This window comes from Ochotona curzoniae, unplaced genomic scaffold (assembly GCF_017591425.1).
Source record: "Ochotona curzoniae isolate NIBS_2020 unplaced genomic scaffold, NIBS_Ocur_1.0 scaffold_1852, whole genome shotgun sequence".
Taxonomy (NCBI): domain Eukaryota; kingdom Metazoa; phylum Chordata; class Mammalia; order Lagomorpha; family Ochotonidae; genus Ochotona; species Ochotona curzoniae.
Genome location: NW_024467087.1, coordinates 57,408,653 through 57,432,286, shown reverse-complemented (window position 1 = coordinate 57,432,286; position 23,634 = coordinate 57,408,653). Strand labels below are relative to the sequence as shown.

Genomic DNA, 23,634 nt, shown 5'->3' with positions numbered 1-23,634 from the left:
TGTTATCCCTACTAAAATCTAAGTAGGTTATCAAAGTCTTTTGAAATTCATTTTAACTTATTTCATATTTCAGTTTGCTTGCTGGAAAACCTAGATCTTTTTTTTTTCTCAAAATTTGTTGACTAGATATATGAAAGCCATTTGTAAGGATCAGACTTTGAGTATCTGAATAGTAATTGGGCACAGAAATTAGAGTTCTGAAGGCTGTATTAGTGGGGCAGAGGTATATATTTTTTGAGACTGTTTTCATAACATATGCCAAAGTAGAATAGCATAATACATTTTCACATACTACCTGACATCCAATTCCAAAAGTTATTAATTAAAGTGGGTTTTAAACAGAAATACTTTAGCCACAAGTTCATGGCATTTCTAGCTCTCTGTACCTCTAATTATTAATTTTAAATCCCATAACAAGTGTATAGTTAGAATCCACTTTAACATTTGCACCTTGGTAAGCTTCCTTTACTGTTAATTTGGTTTAATAATCAAAGATCTGTTTTCTGTAAGAATCATGTAAATTCTGGGGGGAGACATTTCTAAATCAGAATAAGTACAAAGTACAAAAAGCAAAATGCATAAGCTTATAGCTTTTATCAAAAGATATATATATCACACACTGAGTCAAATATATTTTCTTCTTTGTTTTTAAGGTTTGGCTTGAGCAACAAGTTTGATACTGAATTTCCCTCAGTTCTGACGGGGAAGGTAAGTGAGAGTTTGCTTTGAACTTTTTAATATTAAAGCAGTATTTTATGGCTTATTCAGTTTTATGACAAATGCTCTTACTCACTGTTAATGAAGTCAATAACAAGAAGCCTCCGTGCTTGGAAGCAATGTTGGTAGTGACTAAAAGCCATCTCCATGGCTACCAGCCTTTGACTAGTTATTTTGCCCATTATTCATTAATGTCAACATTCTTTATCTCTTCATCTTTTCCAGTTTCACCTTTATTCTTAGCACAAATAGCTGTAGCTGTTTGCATTTATGTGGGTAATTTCCAGGGTCTTTAGAGTCAGCAATTTTATTTTTAATTGCGTAATTACATTATTTTTAAGTGCCATATGGTATAGTTTTTTATATGTGAGAAGAATAAGATAACTGGTTACATAGTTTTCTGTAGTTTGAGTTTCTAAAATAGGACTCATTGCAAACAAGATTAACTCTCTGTTTCTTGATTCACACTCAGTACTATCTTCTGTCATTAACGTTTGAAATTCAAAGATTTCCTAGAATTCAAAACTGTAATTCTAGAGACCTAATGATGACTATGTTAATAATACTGTATACCAAAAAATTGCTAATAGAGTTCTGGTGTTCTGACTACAGAAATTGCTAACTGTGTGAGGAGATGAGTATGTTAATACTATTAACTGTAATCAAAGCATCACGTTTTTTATGACCTAAATATTTACATTTTTGAAAATATCTGTATTTATAGAATCATCTCACAGTAGTAATGCTAATGAATCTAGACCCCAAAGTTTAACTATGGCAAACATTTATTTTATATCTGAGGAAAGTTTAACTATGGCAAACATTTACATCTGAAGAAAGTTTAACTGTGGCAAGCATTTATTTTATATCTGAGGAAAGTTTAACTATGGCAAACATTTACATCTGAAGAAAGTTTAACTATGGCAAGCATTTATTTTACATCTAAGGAAAGGAAAAAGAAGGAAAAAAGACATTAGATTGACCCTATGGAGTTGTATCATAAAATTCAAAATTTTAAAAATTAATAAAGAATAAAATATAACCATGAAATTAAAAAAAGACATCAGATTGCACAATACTTAGTAATTTCCAAATGATTAATAGCTGGATGCTTAGGGATCTGAAATTATAATTTGGGGTTAAAAGGAATTAACATTTTATATTTTAGAACCTATAATTTTATTCTGCTTAATTGTAGTACTAGCATAGTGCTGTCAAAACAGATTTTGTTCATATATTAAAATTCCATTCTCTAAAGAACTTTTGTGTAATCTAAATTTTTCTCATTCAGTTGCAAAAATGGAATACAAATTAGTGTGTATATAAGAAATGGGTAAAATCAGTCTGCTAATTAATTGTGTTTACACATAAAGATTCTGGAAAGATACCAGTGAGACTTAGAAAAGTGATTCCCTGCTATGGGAGAAGAGGTGTGAGGATGGGGATGACCCTAATACTGATTTGATTTTCAAACTGTATAACTAGATTATGTTTAAAAACTTACTTTTCATTCGTTCTCTGTGTCCTGACTTCTTTAAGAGTAGATAAAGATGCTTCTACAAATATTGGCTCTTTTTGTAATCATTTTCTAGCTGTTTACTTTCCTCACTTTTGGCCTAATTCCAGACATCCCTGGGCCTGCCTCTTCAACCACTTAGTGTGATGGGTAGATGAAAAAAAGCTGACTCATTATGTTTTTTTTTTTTTTAGTGTGTCTCTGATTATTGTAAGAAAATATAATTTAATCCTAGAAGTGATTTTACACTTCATTTGCCTCATTTTCTCCCCTGAAAAATCAAATCTGTCTTGATAGACTAAAACAAATAAGCTTTATTTCAGATCTGGGTGACTGACTCCAAGTTCTGTTGCTTCCTGGCTATGTGGCCTTGGGCAAATCACTTGTCTGTGCCTCGGGGTCTTATTTTTTTTAAGATTTATTTTATTTATTTATTGGAAATAAATAGTTTCTTCATGTCCTGTTTTAAGCATTCAATGAGAGAGCATATATGAAATTTGCTAGTATGTTGTCAGGTAACATTGCTTCCAAATATTAGTTTGTGATTGCTTGTTGACCATACTTCCATCTGTGTATCCCATTTTCACCTTGATTATTTTGCGAGTCTACTAATTGGCTTTAAATTTTTAATTGTTTTCACTACTTTTTTTTTAAAGTAATAATTTTGTATTTTGTTCCCCTACTAATTTATCCTATTGTCTCTCGACCATTAATGTTTTTCCTGAGATACAATATCAAATCTTTCCATAGATTTGTTTGGTTATAGTCCCTGATTGAATTAACATTAGAAAATATATGACTCTTTAAGTAATTAGGACCCAGAGAAGCCTTTGGTACGTAGTATGTTCTATCTTTCTACCCTAATGATTTAGACACAGGCATGAGGTAGGTCCAGCCCAGATGCTGTAAAAGCACGTGAAATCATTTGATCTGACCCTGCTAAGGGAACCTTACTTAGGACTCAAAATTCAGTAAATCAATAGCAGGATAATTTTTAAGTTGATGATTTTATATGGCCTGTGAATAATGCTATAAGTATCCAAATTGCCCTTGGTAGAAATGAAGTCTCTATTCCTTAGTAGAATAATTTATCAATTGACACAGCAGCTCAGACTTTGATTTTATATTGAATTAATTATCTAAGTTTTCTCCACATGAATGAAACAGCTATGGAAATATCTCTTAAATACTAATATATTTGTAGACTAATGATACATTTAATATTAAACTTATTAAATATTAATATTTCATTTTAATATTAAAGTAAAATGATATGAGTTAAGATATCTTCACTGGAAAATTTATTCATTATACTTGCCTTGATGCTGTTATATGACGTGCAGTGTTTGAATTGTTACACCCAGCTTTAGCACTGACTTACTTTAAAAATTAAGTTTGACTTATGTGTCCAAGAAATTCTGGAAAATAAATAACCTAAGAAATAGTGAATAAAGTTCCCTGGCATAATGATTACCTATTCTTTTAAAATTGACTAGTGTCATGTGCTCAAGGAATCTTCAAAATCTTTTTACATGTGCATATTTCTTTCCAAGCTTTCTGAAACTTAAAATTCCACTGACCCAAAAAATGGTAAGCTGCTTTTGGTATGCATTCACATAACCTACACGCTCTGTTTATATCAGCTACTCTTGAACCCTCCCTTGTTCCCAGGTGACTGTCCTTGAAATATACCTTATAATGATTGCATGTTTATTATAGTGTGCATTATTTGCAATGTACAAATTTTTGTAGACATTTATAAGGCATTGATGATACTGTGATGGTTTTCTTAGTGTTTGGTGATGAGGAAAACACTAAAAGGAATTTCCATGATTTTTAAAAGTCTAATTTGAATTTTATTCATTTTCTCTTTAACAGGTAAGTTTTTTCTAGTAGGCACTGTTTCATTTGAATTGATTACTTTTGAATTATCAAAATGTTTCTCTATTAACTGAGAGGAAAAGCAAAGAGGGCTTATACAAATCTGAAAAATAATTTTGAAAATCTAAATTTTGAATTTAACAGCCTTCTGGTTTATTTTCTGTCTGTAAACCTCTTACAAAATCAGTCTTCCAGCATGAAAGAGATTCTGAATAGCTTTTATGCTTCACTGGCTCCCCAAAATATCAGAGTGCATTTTAAAATGCAAAAAAAAAAAGCTGTTTTGATATCCTCTGTGACTCAGTTACTACTTTGTGCTTTCTCTGTGTTGATGCCATTAGTGCCATGAAAGAAATCATCTTTTACATTAAGTGCAGAAAAGATTGTTATCCATATTTCACTGAAGTCCTGTCATGACAGAACACACAGGTTGTGGTAACCAGAAAGTGGAAGAACTACAGAACTTTAGAAAAGAAATGAAAGCTTCCAGCTTCTGGCCCTTAACTTGAAAACAGTTCAGTGGTGCCATGGGGAGATTAGTGTGCAGTATTAGTAATCTTGAGCCATAAAAATCAACTTTTACTATTGCGATCCAGTATGACAAGTGATTGATAGGGTTGTGTTCCCCACAACTGAAGGAGGCACATCAGTCCCGCTGGGGTTTGCTTAGATTTTCTTCTGTTTGCAATCTCCTGCATCCTGTTATAAAATATTATGACCCTTTTCCTAACCTTTATGATGTTGTTTTCTTTCCAAGAGAGTCAAAAGGAATGAAATGTTTCTTTACAGCCTACTGTTCAGCTAGAAAGTTAGGGGCTTCCATCTAACTTCCATTACTAGAGATACTCAATTATATGGAAGTGAATGAGTTAAATGTTATTAACTCCGATTCTACACAATTAGCTAGCTAAACATTTCTTTCCAATTGTTTAAAGTCAGATCCGGAATTAGCTAATTGTCATTTCCTATGCATTTTTCTTTGTTTTATGACTTTTCTGTTATTCAAATACAGATCTTTTTCCCAGAGGCGATTCTGTTTTTGTTTTAAAGCCAAACTTTAGATTTTAATATTTGAAATTCTAGTAAAAGTTTTTCTTTGTGCTATATTTGTCCTATGACTTTAAGGAATTTCTGTTCTCATTTTTATTAACTGAAAAATTTGTTTTAATTGGTCTATGATAAGATAATTAAATCTGAGATTGTTCATGTGTTAAAACTGGAAAGTGTTGATGGAGAAACAGGAAAATTGCCATATTTTAGGAATTTCTTTGTTTTCAGTTTCAAAAACATGTAACAAAAACAAATATTTAAACAGATTTTATATACTTGGACATATCATTTATTTCATTCACAGTATTTGAAATAAGCATCCAGTTTTCCTTTCCTTCTCTTTTATTCTGTAGCTCTTGTCTCTCTCAGACTTATAACACTATCCCTTGCAAAAGATGAATCTTTTCTGACTTTTATAAACATAGGCTCTGTTGTTTTAGTCTGCACATAACTTTACAATTCACTGCATTTGTATTGTAGCCTTTTCATTTGTTCTTATATTTACTTTTAAATATTGAAATTTTAATTATAAGCACTGTAATTTAATTACAAAAAGTCATTTGTAAATGGACAGTGTTAATTTTATAGTTTACATGAGTTTAAGTAAAAATGACTGTTTAAAAATGCTGGTGATTTTGGTTATATAATGTAGAGAGAATTGATAATATGTTAGATTACAGATTAGAGCTAAATATATAAATATATTTTTCCTTGACTTCAGTGTGGTTCCACAGGAAAAAGGAAGTTGGGTATTGTTTGTAAAGGTGAATCTCAAGATAGGAATTTGATGACTTTTTTTGGGAAAAGAATATTTTCCTTTTTTTTTTTTCCTCTGAGAAGTTAAAATCATAAAGAACATTAAATGTACATTCAAATGCAATGTGTTCTCCTTATGTTTATAATACAGTTTATCAAAACTGTGAGGTATCGGTAACTGCTTGATCAGTCTTCATGCCTTTGTGTATCACCCTAGCAAAGAGAGCTTTTCTTTCAGATATACTCAGATATATGAGTCATGGATCTTTTCAAAGCATTCTAATCAGGGAATTATTTCTAATGCTTAATTTCCATTCACTGTGATTTATCTAAAACAAGGATTATGTTCTTAGTTTACAGATGAGGAACAAACTCAGGAAAATTAAATGATTTTGCCTGGAAGTTTTCACAGCTAATAAGTAATTAGAGCCAAGATCTCATGATGCATTGTTTAGCTTAGCTTGTGTTCAGTTTTCAGCCATAAGGCATGATTCTCTGAATTACCATATTTACACAAGAAATTTTTATCATTTGGAATTTTTTTATGCCTTTATTGTTTTTACATTTTTGCTGATAAGGAATCATGAAATTATTTTATTTGTCTCACAAATTTTAAGCCTTATGATTTCATAACTATTGATTATTTATACATTTGGAAAAAATAGTATTTGTGGCGCAAGCAGTTAACTATTTTGGATAGCATGAGCAATTCTAATAAAGCTTACATAGTTAATATTTTAGTCATGATTGTGCTAAATTCTTGTTGTCACTTAGCTTTGTAATATAAAACGGTGTATGTTTTGTTGTGTTGATTCTAAGCACATATATATTAAAAGAGAAAAATATATAGTAAACTGATTCCTTTAGTAGGATTTTTATTTGGAAGACTAGTAAAACCCTAAATTTTTTATAACCTAATATGATCATGGGATTTTTACTCTCCAGCAGCTTATCTTCCTAACAATTTTATAACTTGTTTTCATAGCTAGATGTCTGTTTTTCCAGTAGATTTAAAAATTTGACGTTTGTTTAGTGGAAGAGAATAATTTTTGTCTTTCAGAAATGTGATTTTACTGAAAAAAACCTTTTTAATGTACCTCTCAATTGTGTAACCTTCAAACAGAATTTTGGTATAAATCTAATTTTGCTGGTCATGCTCATGCCTTTGAACTGACTTTGTCATTGTCTGCAGAGAGGCAAAAACTGCCACTTCCAGGAATGAAAGTAGTAACTCAACATTTTAAATTTATATATTTAAAGGTATTTCAATTTTCAAAATTTACAAGTCTTTAAGCTGAATGTTAACACACCCTTTTGAATGTGACCATCAGGCATTGCTGTGTAGCTTTTCTCTGCAAACAATGCCAAACATTAAAATTGTTATGTTGCAAAACTTGCCAGGGAGAAAATACTTCAAAGATGCCTTTTAAAAAATAATCCAGGAATATTGCCAAAGTCAAATTTTAATTACATTTCCTATGGTATTGTTTGGATTTTTGTTTTATTAGGCTCTTAATCTTACACAACAGAGTGATTACATACCAGAGATAATACTGTCTTGATAATGAGAATATTTGGTCACAATACTGCTTGACGGGTTATTTTACCGTCAGTTTTATTACTGTCATTTTATTGTTGGTTATTTTAGAAGATTTTTTTTGAGTGTGAACATGAAATCACAGTGTTTCGCTTTCAGTGCCATCCAAGTGTATGTGATACGTATTTATGAGGTGAGATAGGAAGAAAATACAGACATGGGTAATTCCTGAAAGTTTCTGTGGTAAGAGAAACATTTTCCTTTTGATATAAATAAGGAAAAAAGTCATTTACAAACTGTTAAGATAGTGCCCTTGTTGTAGGTGGCCCCAGAAGAATTTAAGACCAGCATTGGCCGTGTGAATGCATGTTTGAAAAAGGCTCTCCCAGTCAATGTGAAATGGCTGCTGTGTGGTTGTCTCTGCTGTTGTTGCACACTGGGTTGCAGTCTGTGGCCTGTTATTTGTCTCAACAAAAGAGTGAGTAACTGTTTTGTTTTATAACAAAAGCTAACATTTGTTGAAAATGTGCTGTGTACTCAGAACTATTTCTTAACACTGTATATAATTTATTTATTCTTATAATAATACTATCCTTATTTTAGAAATGTGTATTCTCATCATTTTAAGTAAATATGTAAGTGAAGTACTTAAGTAAATATAAATATAGGTAGGCTACTTAACTCTTTTTATAAAACCTGAAGCTATTCCTCAAGGTACTGTATATCCAAATTGCAGGTGTGTGAAAGAGCTGCTTCTGTCTTGAGAAGGGCAGAAGTGAAGGTAACCAGTGGAAAATCCTAAGTTTTGAACATGTCATAATAGTATTCTAATGTAACATTACTAGTTAAGTTGTGGATTTAAGGTTCTCTGCCTTTACCTGTACTTATTATGTTATGATACATTTAAATGTCAGAAAGTTAAACACATAACTGGTACTAAGATACTATGCAGTTGTGTTAATATGGGGAAAAAGGTGGGAGGCAGAAATAGGGAGAGAGGAAAGGAGGGGGAGAGATAAACCCCTATAGCTACAAAAATGTATTCATGGGGTAAAAAGATAAAAAAATCTAAAGGTCCAGATTTATTTATTTAAAAAAGTACAGTCTTAATGTTGTCTTTAAGGTTTCATTTTATGCTTTGGAATGATTTTCCTTGAGTAGGTAAATGTAGCTTTAAAATTTTTAATTGAAACGAAGGAGGAAAATTAACTTGTTTTACTTAAAATTCTTTTCCCAGTCTATTTCATTTCATTCCATTTAAACTTTTAACTAGTAATTACCTCACTAAATAGGTTTGAAAATTATAGCACCTTGTAGAAGAACAATTAGTGCGACAGTTCTTTCATTATGGACAAAAATATTCACAGTGTACAATAGTTATTTTTTCTATGAGACTCTCCTTAATGCCTACTTCAAAGAATAAAATACTGTCAACCCTGTGATGTTTGGAATGGAAAAGTTAGGCATTTTAATTATTTCCTTGGTAACCACCAGTAGGTCACAGCTTTCCTTTAAATAAAGCTTAATTTATTCTTTGTTAAAGCATATACAATATTCTGAAATGGCTTTTCTAGAAGTTTGTAAATAATCCGACAGCATAAGCTTATTATAATTGTTATATCTTGTAAAAGTTACAACCAGTCTTACCTGTCCTCATTGTTTAAAAAAAAAATCTATGTAAATCATTCATGATTTGCATTTCCCATCATGTAAATACAGCCCATTTCAATTACTTAAACACTGATTTTTGTTTTAATGTTACACACAATTGGTCTCTCTCTTTGCCCCATTTATATTTTGTCTATTTGGTAATACCTGGATCGGAGGAACTGAAAGAGGAAAAACAATTTTTGTTTATTCATTTGTCCATGTGTTTCTTGGTTTGTTTTTTTTTTGGTTCATTTGATTTGACTGTAAATACTCCTTATAGAATTTTTCATGGAAAATAAGGTAATACTCATGCTGTGATATCTCCCTGTTCACCATTACTTTGAGTTCATACTGAAGTTAAGAAATAAGTCTATCAACTTCACCAATCTGACAAGTCTAAAAGTACTTAGTATAGATCTGCAAAATGTAGTCCCACCAATCAAATCCAGACCACTTTTTTTCAGTATTTTAATCAATTGCCAGTATTTAAAAACTAGAAAATTTACAATAAAATGTGAGCTATCCAGCTTCTTACCAAAGTCTGAATGTCTGGCGATATTGCTACCACCTACCTGTGTGTCAGCAATTAACTCTAGTTAGCTGGAAGTGGAGGCTGTTCCCCTTCAAGAAGTCAGTTTGTGGTTCATGATAAAACTTCCCAGCAGTTACATGATCTGCTTTACTGTGTAGGCTGTGTCGTTCATGGCTGCTGATTTTCTTGTCAGCACTGAAGCACTAAGTACATGTTGGTAATGACCTTTTGCAAGTTTCTAACTGTTTCCTCACCTGTAGGAACAGTATGCATACTACTTAAACATTTAAGGTGTTTGTGGTAATGAAGAAATTTAAGACATCTCAAAGCTTTTTTTGTCTGCATGGAGGAATGAAAACTAAAGAGGATAATGTAAAGATTTCTATACCATCATTTCTGCTTTCTAATCTATAAAACAAGTTGATCACATTATATTAGTTTAGTTGAAAGGATGCGTAGCGTGCATATAGCCTGAGTTCCTTGTTTTACAGGTATGAGAACTGACAGCCAGAGAGATGAAGTGATTTTTCTAGTGCCACACAGCAAACAGCACAGCAAGAAGAATAATCCTTGCTTTTATTTTTTTTTCATGTCTCACTGTACTTGCTTGACTAAATCATGTTTATTTTTTCTCTTTAAAAATTTATTTATTTATTTCAAAGAGTGATAGAAAGAGAGATTCATTCTGTTTGCTGACTCATTCCTCACAAACATGCAATGGCCAGGGCTGGGCTAGCTCCAAGCCAGGTGCCAAGATCTCCATTTTAGGTTTCCCACATGAATAGTTGGGATAGGAACTCAAAAACTTGAACCATCATCTGTTGCCTTCCCAGGTACCTTAAGAAGGTGAATTGGAGGCAGAGGAGTCAGAATTGAAACAAGCACTCAAAATGAGCGAATTTGGTTTTCCAGGCGGTGGTTTAATATGCTACACCCCAATACCAATCCCTAATTCATATCTCTTATTCCTGCAACAAGAAACATTAGGATAAGTGGCTAACAAATAGCCCACTGATTTTTAATTCTCTAGCAATGGTTGGAAAACTTTTTTTTTTTTGAAGAACAAGATAGTAAATATTTGAGGTTTTGTATGCCAGAGGTCTCTTGAAGCTACTCAGATCTGCCATTGTAACATGTAAACAGCTATAAATAGCATGTAAATGACTTGCCTTACATCTATTATAACTGCAGCTTGCCTGCAAGTCTCTATGGAAGTGTGGCATATGGAAGCGTTCTTGTATGTCCAAACAACTTCTCTGGATTTTCTCAGAAGAAAGGTACAAACCTGAAACTTATGCCTGGGTCAAATACAAGGCAAGTATAGCTCTAGCAGATAGCAAAAGACCCCATATTTCCAAGTAAAGAATTTCTGTGTAAACAGTCTGCCATATTAACTCTTTTGTAGACAGTATAATTCATGATTTTTTTCTCTAGCAAAGCAGATGATAGAGAAAAGTGATATAAGTGCAGATGTGTTGAGCTGATCTCTTGGCCTGGTAGGATTTCCTAGCTGCATGGTACACAAAATGAGGCTTGCCACTGATTCATTCTTGTATCTACCATGCATCTGTGATAGTATAGTCAATTATCTGGCCTAGTCATGATATCACCCTTAAAGTTGAAATTGCTTTAACTTTTCCTTTTGTTTTTTGTTTTTGTTTTGTTTTGTTTTGTTTTGCCTTAATGCTTCCTGAATTGAGAGAGATTTCCAGAGGGAGGATACTATTCTCTTTCACACAACATGAATGTGTTGTTTTAGGAGATGGGAGTTCTACTCCTTTGGCTTGTTTGGGTCTGTATTTTTGCATATAGTAACAAAAAAAAAAAACAGAAAAGGATATGATAGCAACAAAATCCTGATCTATACATTATGCCATATGGAAAACAAAATCAGTCTGTAAGAAAGAAATGGTTCTGCCAAAGTTAAGCAAACTACTTGTAATCTGTATAATTTAAACATATTATTTAGGCATATTATTATGGATATTTAGACATATTATTATTACTATGTACTCCTTTCATAAAAGACATGCTGTGTTCCTGGACAGACAGTTTGCATAAAGCTGATGCCTAAATTCTTATAACCTAACCATAACCTGGCTTTGCCTCTCTTCCTTACCATCTTTGAATCTTTTGTTTTTGTGTATCAAACTTGAATCATTTGTCTAAAACAATTTGTAAGAAAATGTCAGTACTTATGACATGTGAAATGCTAGAGGTTAGTAAGTTTCCTTCCTTAATTCTTTCATTACCTTTCCTTACTATAATGCTTGTAAAATTTTATTCACTCTTTAAAATCTCAGTGATTCACATTAGTCTTATTTTTTTTTTCCAGTCAGTCACTCATCCAGGTTTTAAAAAAACTCCTTATTAGGAAATAACTTACATACCATGATGTCTACTCACATGATAAGATGACAACTCCTTGAATTTTAGTAGAATGTTGCAGCCATCATTGTATTCTAATTTTAGGACACTTCCGTCATCCTGAAGGGAAAACTTCTGACCTTTTTTAGTCACTCCCTGTTTCCTCAGAGTTCTCTCAGCCCCAACAACCACTGATCTGTGTTTCCTCTTCTATTTGTTTTTTTTTTTTAATTTTTGGACATTTCACATATTGTATCCATATAGTAAGTATTCTTCTGTGCCCGGGTTCAAAATCCTATGGAAAGCCAGCCTGGCATAGAATTTGCCATTTTAATACTTTAAGGTATGTAATTCAGCGTCAGTAGTTACATTGGCAGTGTTGTACAATCATCACCACTTTCTGGTTTCCAAACTTACTAGTCCTCCCCTCAAAGTAAAACTCCATATACATTAAGTAATGATTCCTTCCCCTCAGGATGTTAAGAAGTACAGTCATCTCTAGAGTTCAAGAAAGATTGGTATTCTTTAAATATTTGACACAATTTTTTAATCTTTGGAGCAATTTTAATATTGGGGATAATTTACTCATTATCTGTTCTTAGATTTTTTGGCATGTTTTGATTACTCATTCATTAGCAGATTTTTTCAGATTTTCTACTTCCACTTGAATCAGTGACAAGAATTTATCCCTTTTGTTTGTAGTTTCTAAGTTGGCTTACCGTCGTTCTTAGCATTCTGTGTTTTATTTCTGTAAGATTGGCAGTAATATCTGTGTTTCACTTCTGACTTCGTCATTTTGAATGCTGTATGTTTTTCTTTTTTTCTTAATCTATAAACTTGAAAGTTTCTCAAATTTTTCAGTCTTTACAAAGAAGCAACTTTTGGTTTTATTTTTGTTATCTTCCTATTCTCTATTTCAGTGATCTCCATTATTATTTACTTCTGCTATTTTTGTGTTTAATTTGCTTTTTTTAAAAAATAATACCCATATATATAACACTTGGTTAACAGTTTGAAGTCTTTTTCTCTCCTTTTTTTAATTTGTAAGAGAGGAGAGAAACAAACTGAAGCCAGAAACTCAGTCTGGGTTTCCCACATGGGTGATAGAGTTACCACTTGAGGTTTATCTTGCTAACCCCAGGGTGCCCTTTAGCAAGAAATTGGAAAGCAGAGTGGAGTCTAGACTCTAAATTTAGGCTCTCCAAATAGGATGCCCATGTCTCAAGAAAAAGAAAATGCCCCCATTATAATTCTGTATTGATATAGATATTCACATTTCTTAGTTTCCTTCTAATTACATCTTTAATTATGTTGTGTTTTTGTTTTCATTGACTTTCCAAGTTCTTCCTTAAATTCTCTGCCCATTGTTTATTTCAGCATGTGGTGTTTGGTATCCACATTTGTGAATTTTCTGTTTCTTCTCTCATGATTTCCAGTTTCATTCTCTTACTAAGGGAGAAATATTAGAAAAATTGGCTTGTATGGTGTTAATATTTTTTTACTTATTTAGGCTTGTTTCTTGACATAACAAATAGCCTGTCCTCAAGGATGTACTACATTGTTGAAGAGTATGTACTTCATTGTTGTGAACAGTTTCTGTACTTTTGTTAGATTTCATTTTCATTTTGTTATTATTTCATTTTCATCTTCTGTGTGGTGTTTATCATTTTCTAGAGTTGGTTTGAAAGGCAAAATCATAGAAAGGGAGAGAAAGTAGGAGTGGGATAAAGAGTGAGAGAGAAAGAAAGACGGAGGGAGGAAGACAGAGAGAAAAAAAATATATCTTCCATTGGCTAGGGCTGGACCAGGCTGAAACCAGGAGCCTGGAACTCCATTCAGATGTTCCACATGGGTGCAAGGACACCAGGACTTGGATTGCCTTTCTGGTGTCGCAAATGGAGCTTTTACCTCCCACAACACTTGCAACTGGATAAGGTTTGTTATTAAAGTCTCTGTTATTGTGAAACTCTATGCTCCTTTGAGTTTTGTCAATTTGTTTCACATATTCTGTGAGTCTTTATATATATATTATGTATATATATAATAAAATGTTTGTAATTTTAAAAATAAATTTACCCTTTATCAAATTAAACTTTCATAGGTCGAATGTCTTTGACTTTCCAAAATTCACTATGTTGGTTTCATAACCCCCAAAGTGATGATACTGTAATGGGTCCTTCAAAATATTATTAGGTTCAGATGAGGTCATGATAGTAGCGGTCCTTATCATGGAATTAGCTTGCATGAAAAGAGACCAGAAACTTCTTTTTTCCCTCCCTAGTCATCCTTGATCTGCTTATTTTTACTCTACCTCATCACTCTGGAGCCTACTTCCTTCCCTCTCCCTCTCCAGCCTCTGCATCTCCCCATTTCCCACCCTCAGTATGCCACCCCAGCTAATTGTTGATCACTGTTTACATGCTGTATATTTTTCCATCCTTTTACTTCCAGCCAATTTGTGTCAATTTTTATGTTGAGTCTCATGTAGACAACATGTAGATGGATCATGTTTTTTTTTTTTTGAAGATTTATTTATTTATTGGAAAGCCAGATATACAGAGAGGAGGAGAGACAGAGAGGAAGATCTTCCGTCCGATGATTCACTCCCCAAGTGACCACAACGGCCGGTGCTGCGCTGATCCAAAGCCAGGAACCAGGAACTTTTTCCGGGTATCCCACACAGGTGCAGGGTCCCAAAGCTTTGGGCCATCCTCGACTGCTTTCCCAGGCCACTGGCAGGGAGCTGGATGGGAAGTGAGGCTGCCAGGATAGAACTGGTACCCATATGGGATCCCGGCATGTTCAAGGCGAGGACTTTAGCCACTAGGCCACGCCGCTGGACCCTAAACAAAAGTTTATTTTCTCACAGTTGTAGAACTAATATCAGCAACATTATTTTCTCACAATTGTAATGGCTAGACATGTGAGATCAAGATGTTGGAAAAGTTGATTTTTTTAATAGCAGTGTCTCCGTTTGGTTTATAAATATTTCCTTCCTTCACATCAACTAACCTTTACAAATTTCTGGGCCCAAGAACTGTGACCATCCTCTGCTGCTTTACAAGGTTCAATAGCAGGGAATTGGATTGGAAGTGAAGAAAGTGGAGTTGAAACTGACACTCACCTAGGATACCAGCATTGCAGACAGCAGCTTTTCTCTTAATTTCTTCAGTGAATGACACATAAATCATACAGTAGCATCATTTTCCTCAAGAAGGTGTTTTTACATGTCTGTAGCAATACATAGGTCATTCTATCACATGTTGTTTAACTTCCTGTTACTGTAAATTTTCTGTCTTTCATCCTGTTGTCAATTTTGTTTTATTGTTTTTTATTTGAAGGGATGTATAGTAACTATAATAGAGGCTGTCATATCCAGATGTGAAGACACAATGCAGTAGGCATCTCTACTTTCAAATCAAAGATGGACTCCCAATGAAACTGTTAAATACATCTTGACAATAAGGTGCTGGACTCTATGCTGTTGTCCATACCTGCAATGTCAGGATAAACATAAATGATGGAATGATGGACTGTTCTTGAAGGACTATGCGTTGAGATAATAGAAGGGAAGATGGTGTGGCGGAGGGTACTGTGGGGGCAGGACAAGACCCAGAGCCTATGAAACTGTATCATAAAACAATAATTTTAAAAAGACTAAAAAAAATAAAAATTTAAAAAATACTTGAGAAAGTTCATGGAAAAATGGTATTAAATATTTTTATTTTGGTGTGTATAATTCTTTGAGATCTTGTATATGCAGTCTTCAAGAAGTTCATGGAAATACATGTTATGAAGACTATGCATGGATTTTAAATCATTTATACTAGAATAGATTCACCTTTTATTTCAGCACCCAAATATAGATACATTCTAAGGTAATTTTTTAAGAGTTATTTATTTGAAAGGCAGAATTGTAGAGAAAGGAGGGAAGCTTATAGATCTTCCATCTGCTATCTCACTCCCCAGTGGCCACAAAATCCGGGGCTGGGCCAGGCCAAAGCAAGGACCCTGGCACTCTACCCAGGTCTCTGAAATGGGGGGCTGGGCCCCACATATTTGGACCATCTTCTGCTGCCTTCCCACGTGTATTAACAGGGAACTGCATCAGAAGAGGAGCAACCTATACTTGAACTGGTGTTTATATGAGATGCCAGTGTTGTGGATGGTGGCTTAATTCTCTGTGCCTCAAGACCAATGGCCAGTGTGAATAATGAGGGAATATAATTCTGTTCATAACACATAAAGACCGACATTTTATTATTTGTTTTCCAAATGTCATATCTTTTTTTTTTGTACCTCAGTTCTTCCTTCCTTGCTTTGTTTGATTTTTTTACATTTCTAATCCTCTTTGTATTTTAATTTAAAAAATTTAAAAATAGGTTTAAACTGACAAAAATTCTGAAATTGTGCATATTGCACACACAACTTCTTATATTAGTATATTTGTCATAATCTATAAACCATACTCAACTTCTCCATTGTACTGTATTATACACCTTCTCAATTTTATCTGTATTTTTAAATTATTTTATTTGTTGCTACAATTAATATCTTAGTTTTATAACATGCTAGTTCAAATTAATACACCTTATCTTCAGTAGCACAAAAACTTTGCTTCTGTATGTATTTCCATATACCCCCTTTATATTATTGTCACAAATCACATCTTACATATGGTATGCCCATTAGAATAAATTTAGAATTATTATTTTGTATATGTCTCTTTTAAATAATATTGGATGCAAACAGGAGTTCCAAACCAAAACACAACAGTATTGATATATATAGTTCTCCCGTTGTTCTTTATTTCAGCATATGACTAGAGTTGTGGCCTAATGTCATTTCATATCAGTCTAAAGTACTCCAGAATTTCTAACAGGCATTTCTTACAGTAGTGAATTTTTCAGCCCTTGTATGTCCAGGAACTTTTACATTTCTTCTGTTTTAGGAAAGCAATTTTTGTTATGTATAAAATTATTAATTGACAGGCTTTTAAAATACACTGTATTTTTTAAAGGTTTATTTTTATTTATTGAAAAGTCAGATTTACAGCAAGAAGGAGAGACAGAGAAAGATCTTTCTTCTGCTGATTCACTTCCCAAGTGGCTACAGTGGCTGGAGCTGAGCTGATCTGAAGCCAGGAGCTTCTTCTGGGTCTTGCATGTGGTTGCCAAGGTTTGGGCCATCCTCTACTGCTTTTCCAGGCCACATGTGGGGAGCTGGATGGGAATTGGAGCAGCTGGGACACGAACTAGAGCCTATATGGGATCCTAACCCATGCAAAGCAAGGATTTTAGACACTCAGGTATTGCACAGGACCCTTATCCACACTATGTCTCTCTTGATTTCTAACATGAAATTAGCTATTAATCTTCTTGAGGGGTCCTTAGAGTTAAAAGTTAAAATCATTTCTCATTTACTGCTTTTAAGGTTTGAATCATTGCTTTTTGGCTTTCAACAGTTCCATTATGCTTTATCTTTGTATGACTCCCTTTGAGTTTATTCCACCTAAAATTCATTTGGCTTCCTGGGAGTTTTCATGTTTTTTCTGTGTGTGAATCCAGATCGGTGCCTGCTGTCACTTGGTTTCAGCCTGATGAAGTTCTTTTAATATTTAGCACAAGATGGGTCTGTTCTTAGTTATTTTCTAGAAATGTCTTTATTTCATCTTCAGCTTTTTAGACTTAATTTAATGATTTTTTTAAAAATTGATTTTATTTGGAGTACAGAAAAACCAAGATCTTCTATTTGCGGTCCACTCCCTGAATGCTTGCAATAGTTGAAATTGGGCTTGGCCAAAGCCAAGAGTCCATAACTTATTCTGGGTCTCCCGCATGGATGACAGGACCCAAGAACTTGAACGATCACCTGTTGCCACCCAGGGTATACATTGATAGGAAACCGAATGAGCAGTAGAGGAGCTATGAGTCTAACCAGACACTCAAAAATGTGCTGAAGGTATGCCAAGTATCAATTCAACCAATTGTTACAATCGATGACTCAGTTGATACATTATAATTAATTAAAGCTCATGGTACTCATTTCATTAGCATTCACTGTTTTCTACATTCTATGGATCTGACAAATGTGCATGGAATGTATTTATCATTATAGTGACATACATAATAGCAGTAGTTACACTGCTCTAAAAATCTACTGTAACTACACCTATTCACACCTATTTATCACATTCTTCTGTACCCCAACCAAGAGCAATCACAGAAAGTCTTAATTTCTCTCAAGCTTTGCTTTTTCAGATGTCATATAATTGGAATTACACAAAATATAATCTTTTTAGATAGACTTATTTTACATGCCAATGTGCATTTAAGCTTCATCAGTTTGTTTTTATGACGTGGTAGCTCTATTCTCTTTATCACTGAATAATATCCCATTTTTTTAAAGTACCTTGATTGGTTTATTTATTTACCTATTGAAGGGCCTCATGACTTCTTTCATCATTTGCCAATCACAAATAAGACTTTTAAAAACATTTATAAGTTTTTGAATCAGTACAAGCTTTCAACTCATTTAAATGCTAACAAATGTGATTGTTACTCCAGCTGTAGGCAGCTGCTTTGGTTTCCTTGTACTTAGGCAAGTGCTACACTGCCACTGCTGGGAGAAAAGCAGCTGATAGAGCTTGTGCCCATTCTGGACCTGGTTAATGTCAAATTGTGTTAACTATATGAGTATACCAGCATCATTCCCTATTTTAGATAGATATAGATATAGATACAGATACAGATATAGATTACATATAGATACGGAAGGTGGGGAACGACGGGCCAGGGCATATCAAATCAGCCCCCAGTTGGAGGGGGGGACGCTGCAGATTGTGCAGTGAAGGAGTATAGGGATATATTGGAGTAAGAGTAGCTGAGAGCATATTTGATAAGGGAGCAGTGACTTCTGGGTGTTCCATGGACTAGGCCAGTGCTCTTTGCAGGTATGTGAGGGAGTTGAAATGGAGTGGCTTAGAGGGGAGAATCTGGAGAGCATGTCCAAGTCAGGGCAAGGTACTCACCTTGTGGGCAACCTGGTCTAGGCTAAATAGCATTGTCAACCACCTTGTAGTGCACATAAAAGCTGGGGCTGGGAGACATGCCTGGCTGGGCTAGACTCTGGAATCTGACCACAAGTGTTAGAGCACAGTTGGGACACATTAGGCTGGGCCACAGGACCCACCAGACTATAAGAGAACCAGATCTTGAGTCAGATTCTTTAGGGGATTGATGGGCTCATCTTTGTAGGACTGCAGCTCCTGCCAGTTTGTGGACAGAGCTGGGGGTGGTGATGGGCTGAGCCAAAATGAACCACGGAACTCATCTGAGACTCAGAGGAGCCTGAGATGGAAGTGGGCTGGTCTGGACCAGACTGCACCACCTGCTGCACGTGCAGAAGCCAGGACTGAGGGTAAACCATGCCAAACAACACTATAGCACTCACCAATAGGAATAGGCCTGGTAGGAAACTTGAGGAATTCCTCTGTGAGGCTGCAGCTCCCACTGGTGAAGACAAGAGCTGAGGCTAGGGGCAGGCCAAGTCAGACTGGACTATAATAGCTGTCCACAAATATGTGAGTCAGGTCTGGGGGCAGACCAAGCTGTGCCAGTCCACAACACACACTGCACAAGTAAGAGCCAGGATAGGGCACAAGCCAGGCTGGTTTGGACCACAAAACTCACCAGTACGCATGACTGGAGATGGACCATGCTTAACTAGGTTGCTGCACCCTCTGGCAAGAGCTGAGACTGGGGGCAGGCCAGGCTGATCCAGATTGTAACACATAATGGCAAATGCTGAAGACTGTGAGAGGACTATCTCGTAACTGGCCACAGCACTTGCTGGCACACAGAAAACTCAGAGTTGGAAGTAGACCTGGTAAGGGAACTTTGGTGACTCCCTTGCTGGGCCACTGCTTCCAGTGGTGAGGTTGAGAGCTAGGACTTGGAACAGGCCAGGATGGCCTAGGCTACTGTACATGCTGGTACACACGAGAACCAAAATGAGTGCAGGCCTGTTGGGCTAGACTGCAGCACCCACTGGTAAGTGCTGGCACTGGGTATAAATCATGTCAGGCTGAACTGCAAAACCCTCTGGCAGATGCAGGATCTGGGGCTGGGAGCAGGTGAGGTCTGGAAATTGTGAGCACACCCCTACTGGGCTGCAGCTCCCGTCGGTGAGCATGAGAACCAGAGCTGGGGCGGGCAAGGCTGTTCAAGGCAGCAGGACCTGGTGGCATACATGTAGGCTGGTTTTGGGGGCCATGAAAGCCAAATGGGATGTGAGACAGACTTAGTACTCAGCACATGCCAACATTTGCAAAAACCAGCACTGGAGGCGGGCCTGGTGGGGGTTATTGGGGTCACCCCATTAGACCGTGATGCCTACTGGCATACATGAGGACTGCGTCTGTGGCAGGCTGGCTGAGCTGGGCCTCAGCATCCATTGGTTTGCATAAGATATAGGACTGGGGTGGAAGTAACCAGGCAGTTGCATCCATCACTGTTGGCTGGTACAACTGACTGAACCCAACCTTGCACTGGATATCACCCCAGGCAAGATTTTTTTTAATTAAATTGCATCATGAGACACAGTTTTACAGGCACTGGGATTCCCCTCTCCCCTCCCCAAAACCCGCTTCCCCCACCCCCCATGGTGGATTCTTCCATCTTGTTGCATTACCACAGATCAAATTCAGTTGAGATTTTTTTTTTCCTTGCAAGCATCTACAAAGCATAGAGTCCAGCATCTTATTGTGCAGATAAGTTCAACAGTTTCATGGGGAGACTGTCTCTGGTCTGAAGGTACAGCCGAAAGAGCATCATCCCAATCAATTGAAAGCCCCGACATTACATCAGTAACAATTTATAACGTACTGGAATTAGTTGACATGATATTGTGTAACCAGCATGTTCAAAGAGAGAGAGAGAAAACAACAACAACAACAAAAAGAGTACAAGTTCTGAACCACATCCTATGACTTCTACATTGACATTACAATTATTAGTTTATATACAGCTGGGTTCTATACATCTTAAAATGGCTATAGATTACTATTCAGCTGTCTCATGTCTATTTTAATTTTAGTATTTAGCAGTTCATAGTGTTGAAGCATAATTTTGCAGAACCTGGCTGTTTTTTCAGGTAGTCTAGCTCTATAACTGTAACAAGACATATGTCAACAGTTTAGGTGAGCGGTTTTAGGAGGGGTGTGCAGAGAAATTCTCAATACCCTAGTGAGGAGCAACCAAACTTCGTGTCCCACCCAGTGAGTTATAAGTGCATCCCCACTGCCCATTTCCTGTTTCTAAGCTTTTCTTGCTGTTCTCCATCTATTCTAGGGGTTTTTTTGTTTATTTGTTAGTTTGTTTTGAGGGGTTTCTGGAGCAATCCTGATGGTCATTATGAGAGAGAGTGGGGACCCAAAGTTAGAACCAGGCAAGAACCAGAGAAAGCTCCTCTCCCTAGTCCCGAAGGAAGTTTACTGTTTTGTTTCTGCGGACTGCTCAGTGCTCCTGGTTGTCGTTCCGATGACCTTGGATCCTGCAAGGCAGGGTATGGGCTTCTCCCATCCCATGTGTGAGACCCAAATGGAAATGGGTGACCTCAGAGTTCTCGGCCTCCGAAGGCACTCCAATTCCCCGTGGTCTCCTTGGCGGTTGGGATGTAGTCCTCGGAGCTCGTACTGATAGTCTTTGGTGAGGATCTAGGAGTCTTCAGAGTTGGGATACAAGCTTCCTCCTGACTGCCCAGGCAAGATTTCTTGGGGGATTCCTAAGCAGACCACAGGACTCAAAACCCTGGCCACAGGAAAACTCACAATATGTGTGGTATGACCTTGGAGTGTGTGCTGGGACTGGGCCTCCTCAGTTGCTGATACCTGTGCAGTGGACAGCATGCCCAGATGTACACGGGGGGCATGACAGCCAGCTCATCTAGGCCAGTAGAGGATGAGTGTCTCATCAGAGAATGAAAAAGCAGAACAGGTTGGATTACTCTCCTGGCCAAGCCTTGTAACATGATCCTGGCCCTGTGGATGCACTAAGGTGGACTTGGTCAGCCTGTAGACCTTGCAAAGATTTTCTGAATCCTGGGGCAACAAAACCAACAATGTCTCAGAACTATCAAAACCACTAAGGTACCACCCTCGGAACAAGATGTCCTTAAGTGACTATCCACCATCCCTGGCTGCTGATACCATTTGACGGAAAGGAGTGGTCCCCTCCCCTTCCCCCACTTGGCAACCACAGGAGAAAAAAATTGGAAATGTTTGTCCCACCCACCTTTCCCCATACCTCAACCCTTGATACTCTAATTGGAGGCTAACATGGGCCTGCATCCCTCTCAACTATGTAAACAATATTAAAAATTGTTTTAATTTTTTTAAGATTTATTTTATTTTTATTGGAAAGGCGGATATACAGAGAGGAGAGACAGAGAGGAAGATCTTCCATCCGATGATTCACTCCCCAAGTGAGCGCAACGGTCGATGCTGTGCCGATCCAAAGCCAGGAGCCTCTTCCAGGTCTCCCACGCGGGTACAGGGTCCCAAAGCCTTGGGCCATCTTCCACTGCTTTCCCAGGCCACAAGTGGGGAGCTGGATGGGAAGAGGGGCTGCCAGGATTAGAACCAGCGCCCATATGGGATCCCGGGCGCGCAAGGCGAGGACCTTAACCACTGCGCCACCGCGCCGGGCCCAAAATTGTTTTAATTTTTAAAAGAAATGTGATCGTTGAATCATGTGGTAAGAATGTATTTTTAGTTTTGTAAAAAACTACTGTGTTCTATAATGACTGTCATTTTTACATTCTAGCAGCAGTGAAGACTTCTTTTGTTCCACATCATTAGCAAAACTTGATATCAGCAATGCTTCGTTTTTCAATTCTTTAGTCATATGATATTGAGTAGCTTTTTAAAAAGATTTATTTTCTAAAATTTAAGAAATAGATGATCAGTACACTAAGAAATCGAGATTATATAAGAGGATCCGTTAGCATCATCACGAAAGGCAGAGAGGAGTAAAAGACAGGAAGAGATGGTATAGGCCATGCCCACACACGACTGACGTTAACCCAAGAGATGGAAAGTCCCTCGTCCATATTCTGCATTCTGTGGCTGCCAGACCGTGTCCATTCTGGCTCAGGAGCCATATTAAGCACAGACAGGACAGGTTTCAGAAGGCAGAAAACCAACAGGGGCGAAATGGAGCGTGGTCCAGCAGAAGGCATGACAACAGAGGAACCAGTGGCCCAGCCATCGAGGCCCAAGCTGAGAGCTGCAGAGAGAAGTGTCCAAGTCATCCCTAGTGGAGACCCAGTGCCCTGAGGTGGAAACGGACAGAGCTTCCAGCAGAAGGGAGTCAGGAAGGGGCAGGGTCTGGGCCAGGGGCACCACAGCCAGCTGACGCTGACAGATGCCATTGTGTGCGTCATGCAGCAGCGGCATCATCTGCCTGCTCCCCAGACCCACACAGCACGTCGCCAGCCAGCCCTCAGTGCACCAGGCACATGTGAAAGAGTAGGGGTGCCACAGTGTCCAACAAAAATGAGACTGAGCCGCACATCTGTGACAAAAAGATGACTGCGAAATCCCCAAATCACACAGGGTTCAAAGGAGAA

At 36.6% G+C, this 23,634-nt stretch overlaps 1 protein-coding gene across 3 annotated transcripts in view; it reads left to right on the top strand.

Annotated features, from left to right (window-relative positions):
- CHIC1 (cysteine rich hydrophobic domain 1) overlaps nt 1-23,634 on the top strand; it is a 65,660-nt gene that overhangs the window by 13,750 nt on the left and 28,276 nt on the right. For all 3 annotated transcript variants that reach the window (XM_040999510.1, XM_040999509.1, XM_040999508.1), the window contains 2 exons: nt 654-708; nt 7,780-7,935. In XM_040999510.1, coding sequence (XP_040855444.1) covers nt 654-708; nt 7,780-7,935 — 211 coding nt within the window. The remainder of the gene's footprint in view (nt 1-653; nt 709-7,779; nt 7,936-23,634) is intronic.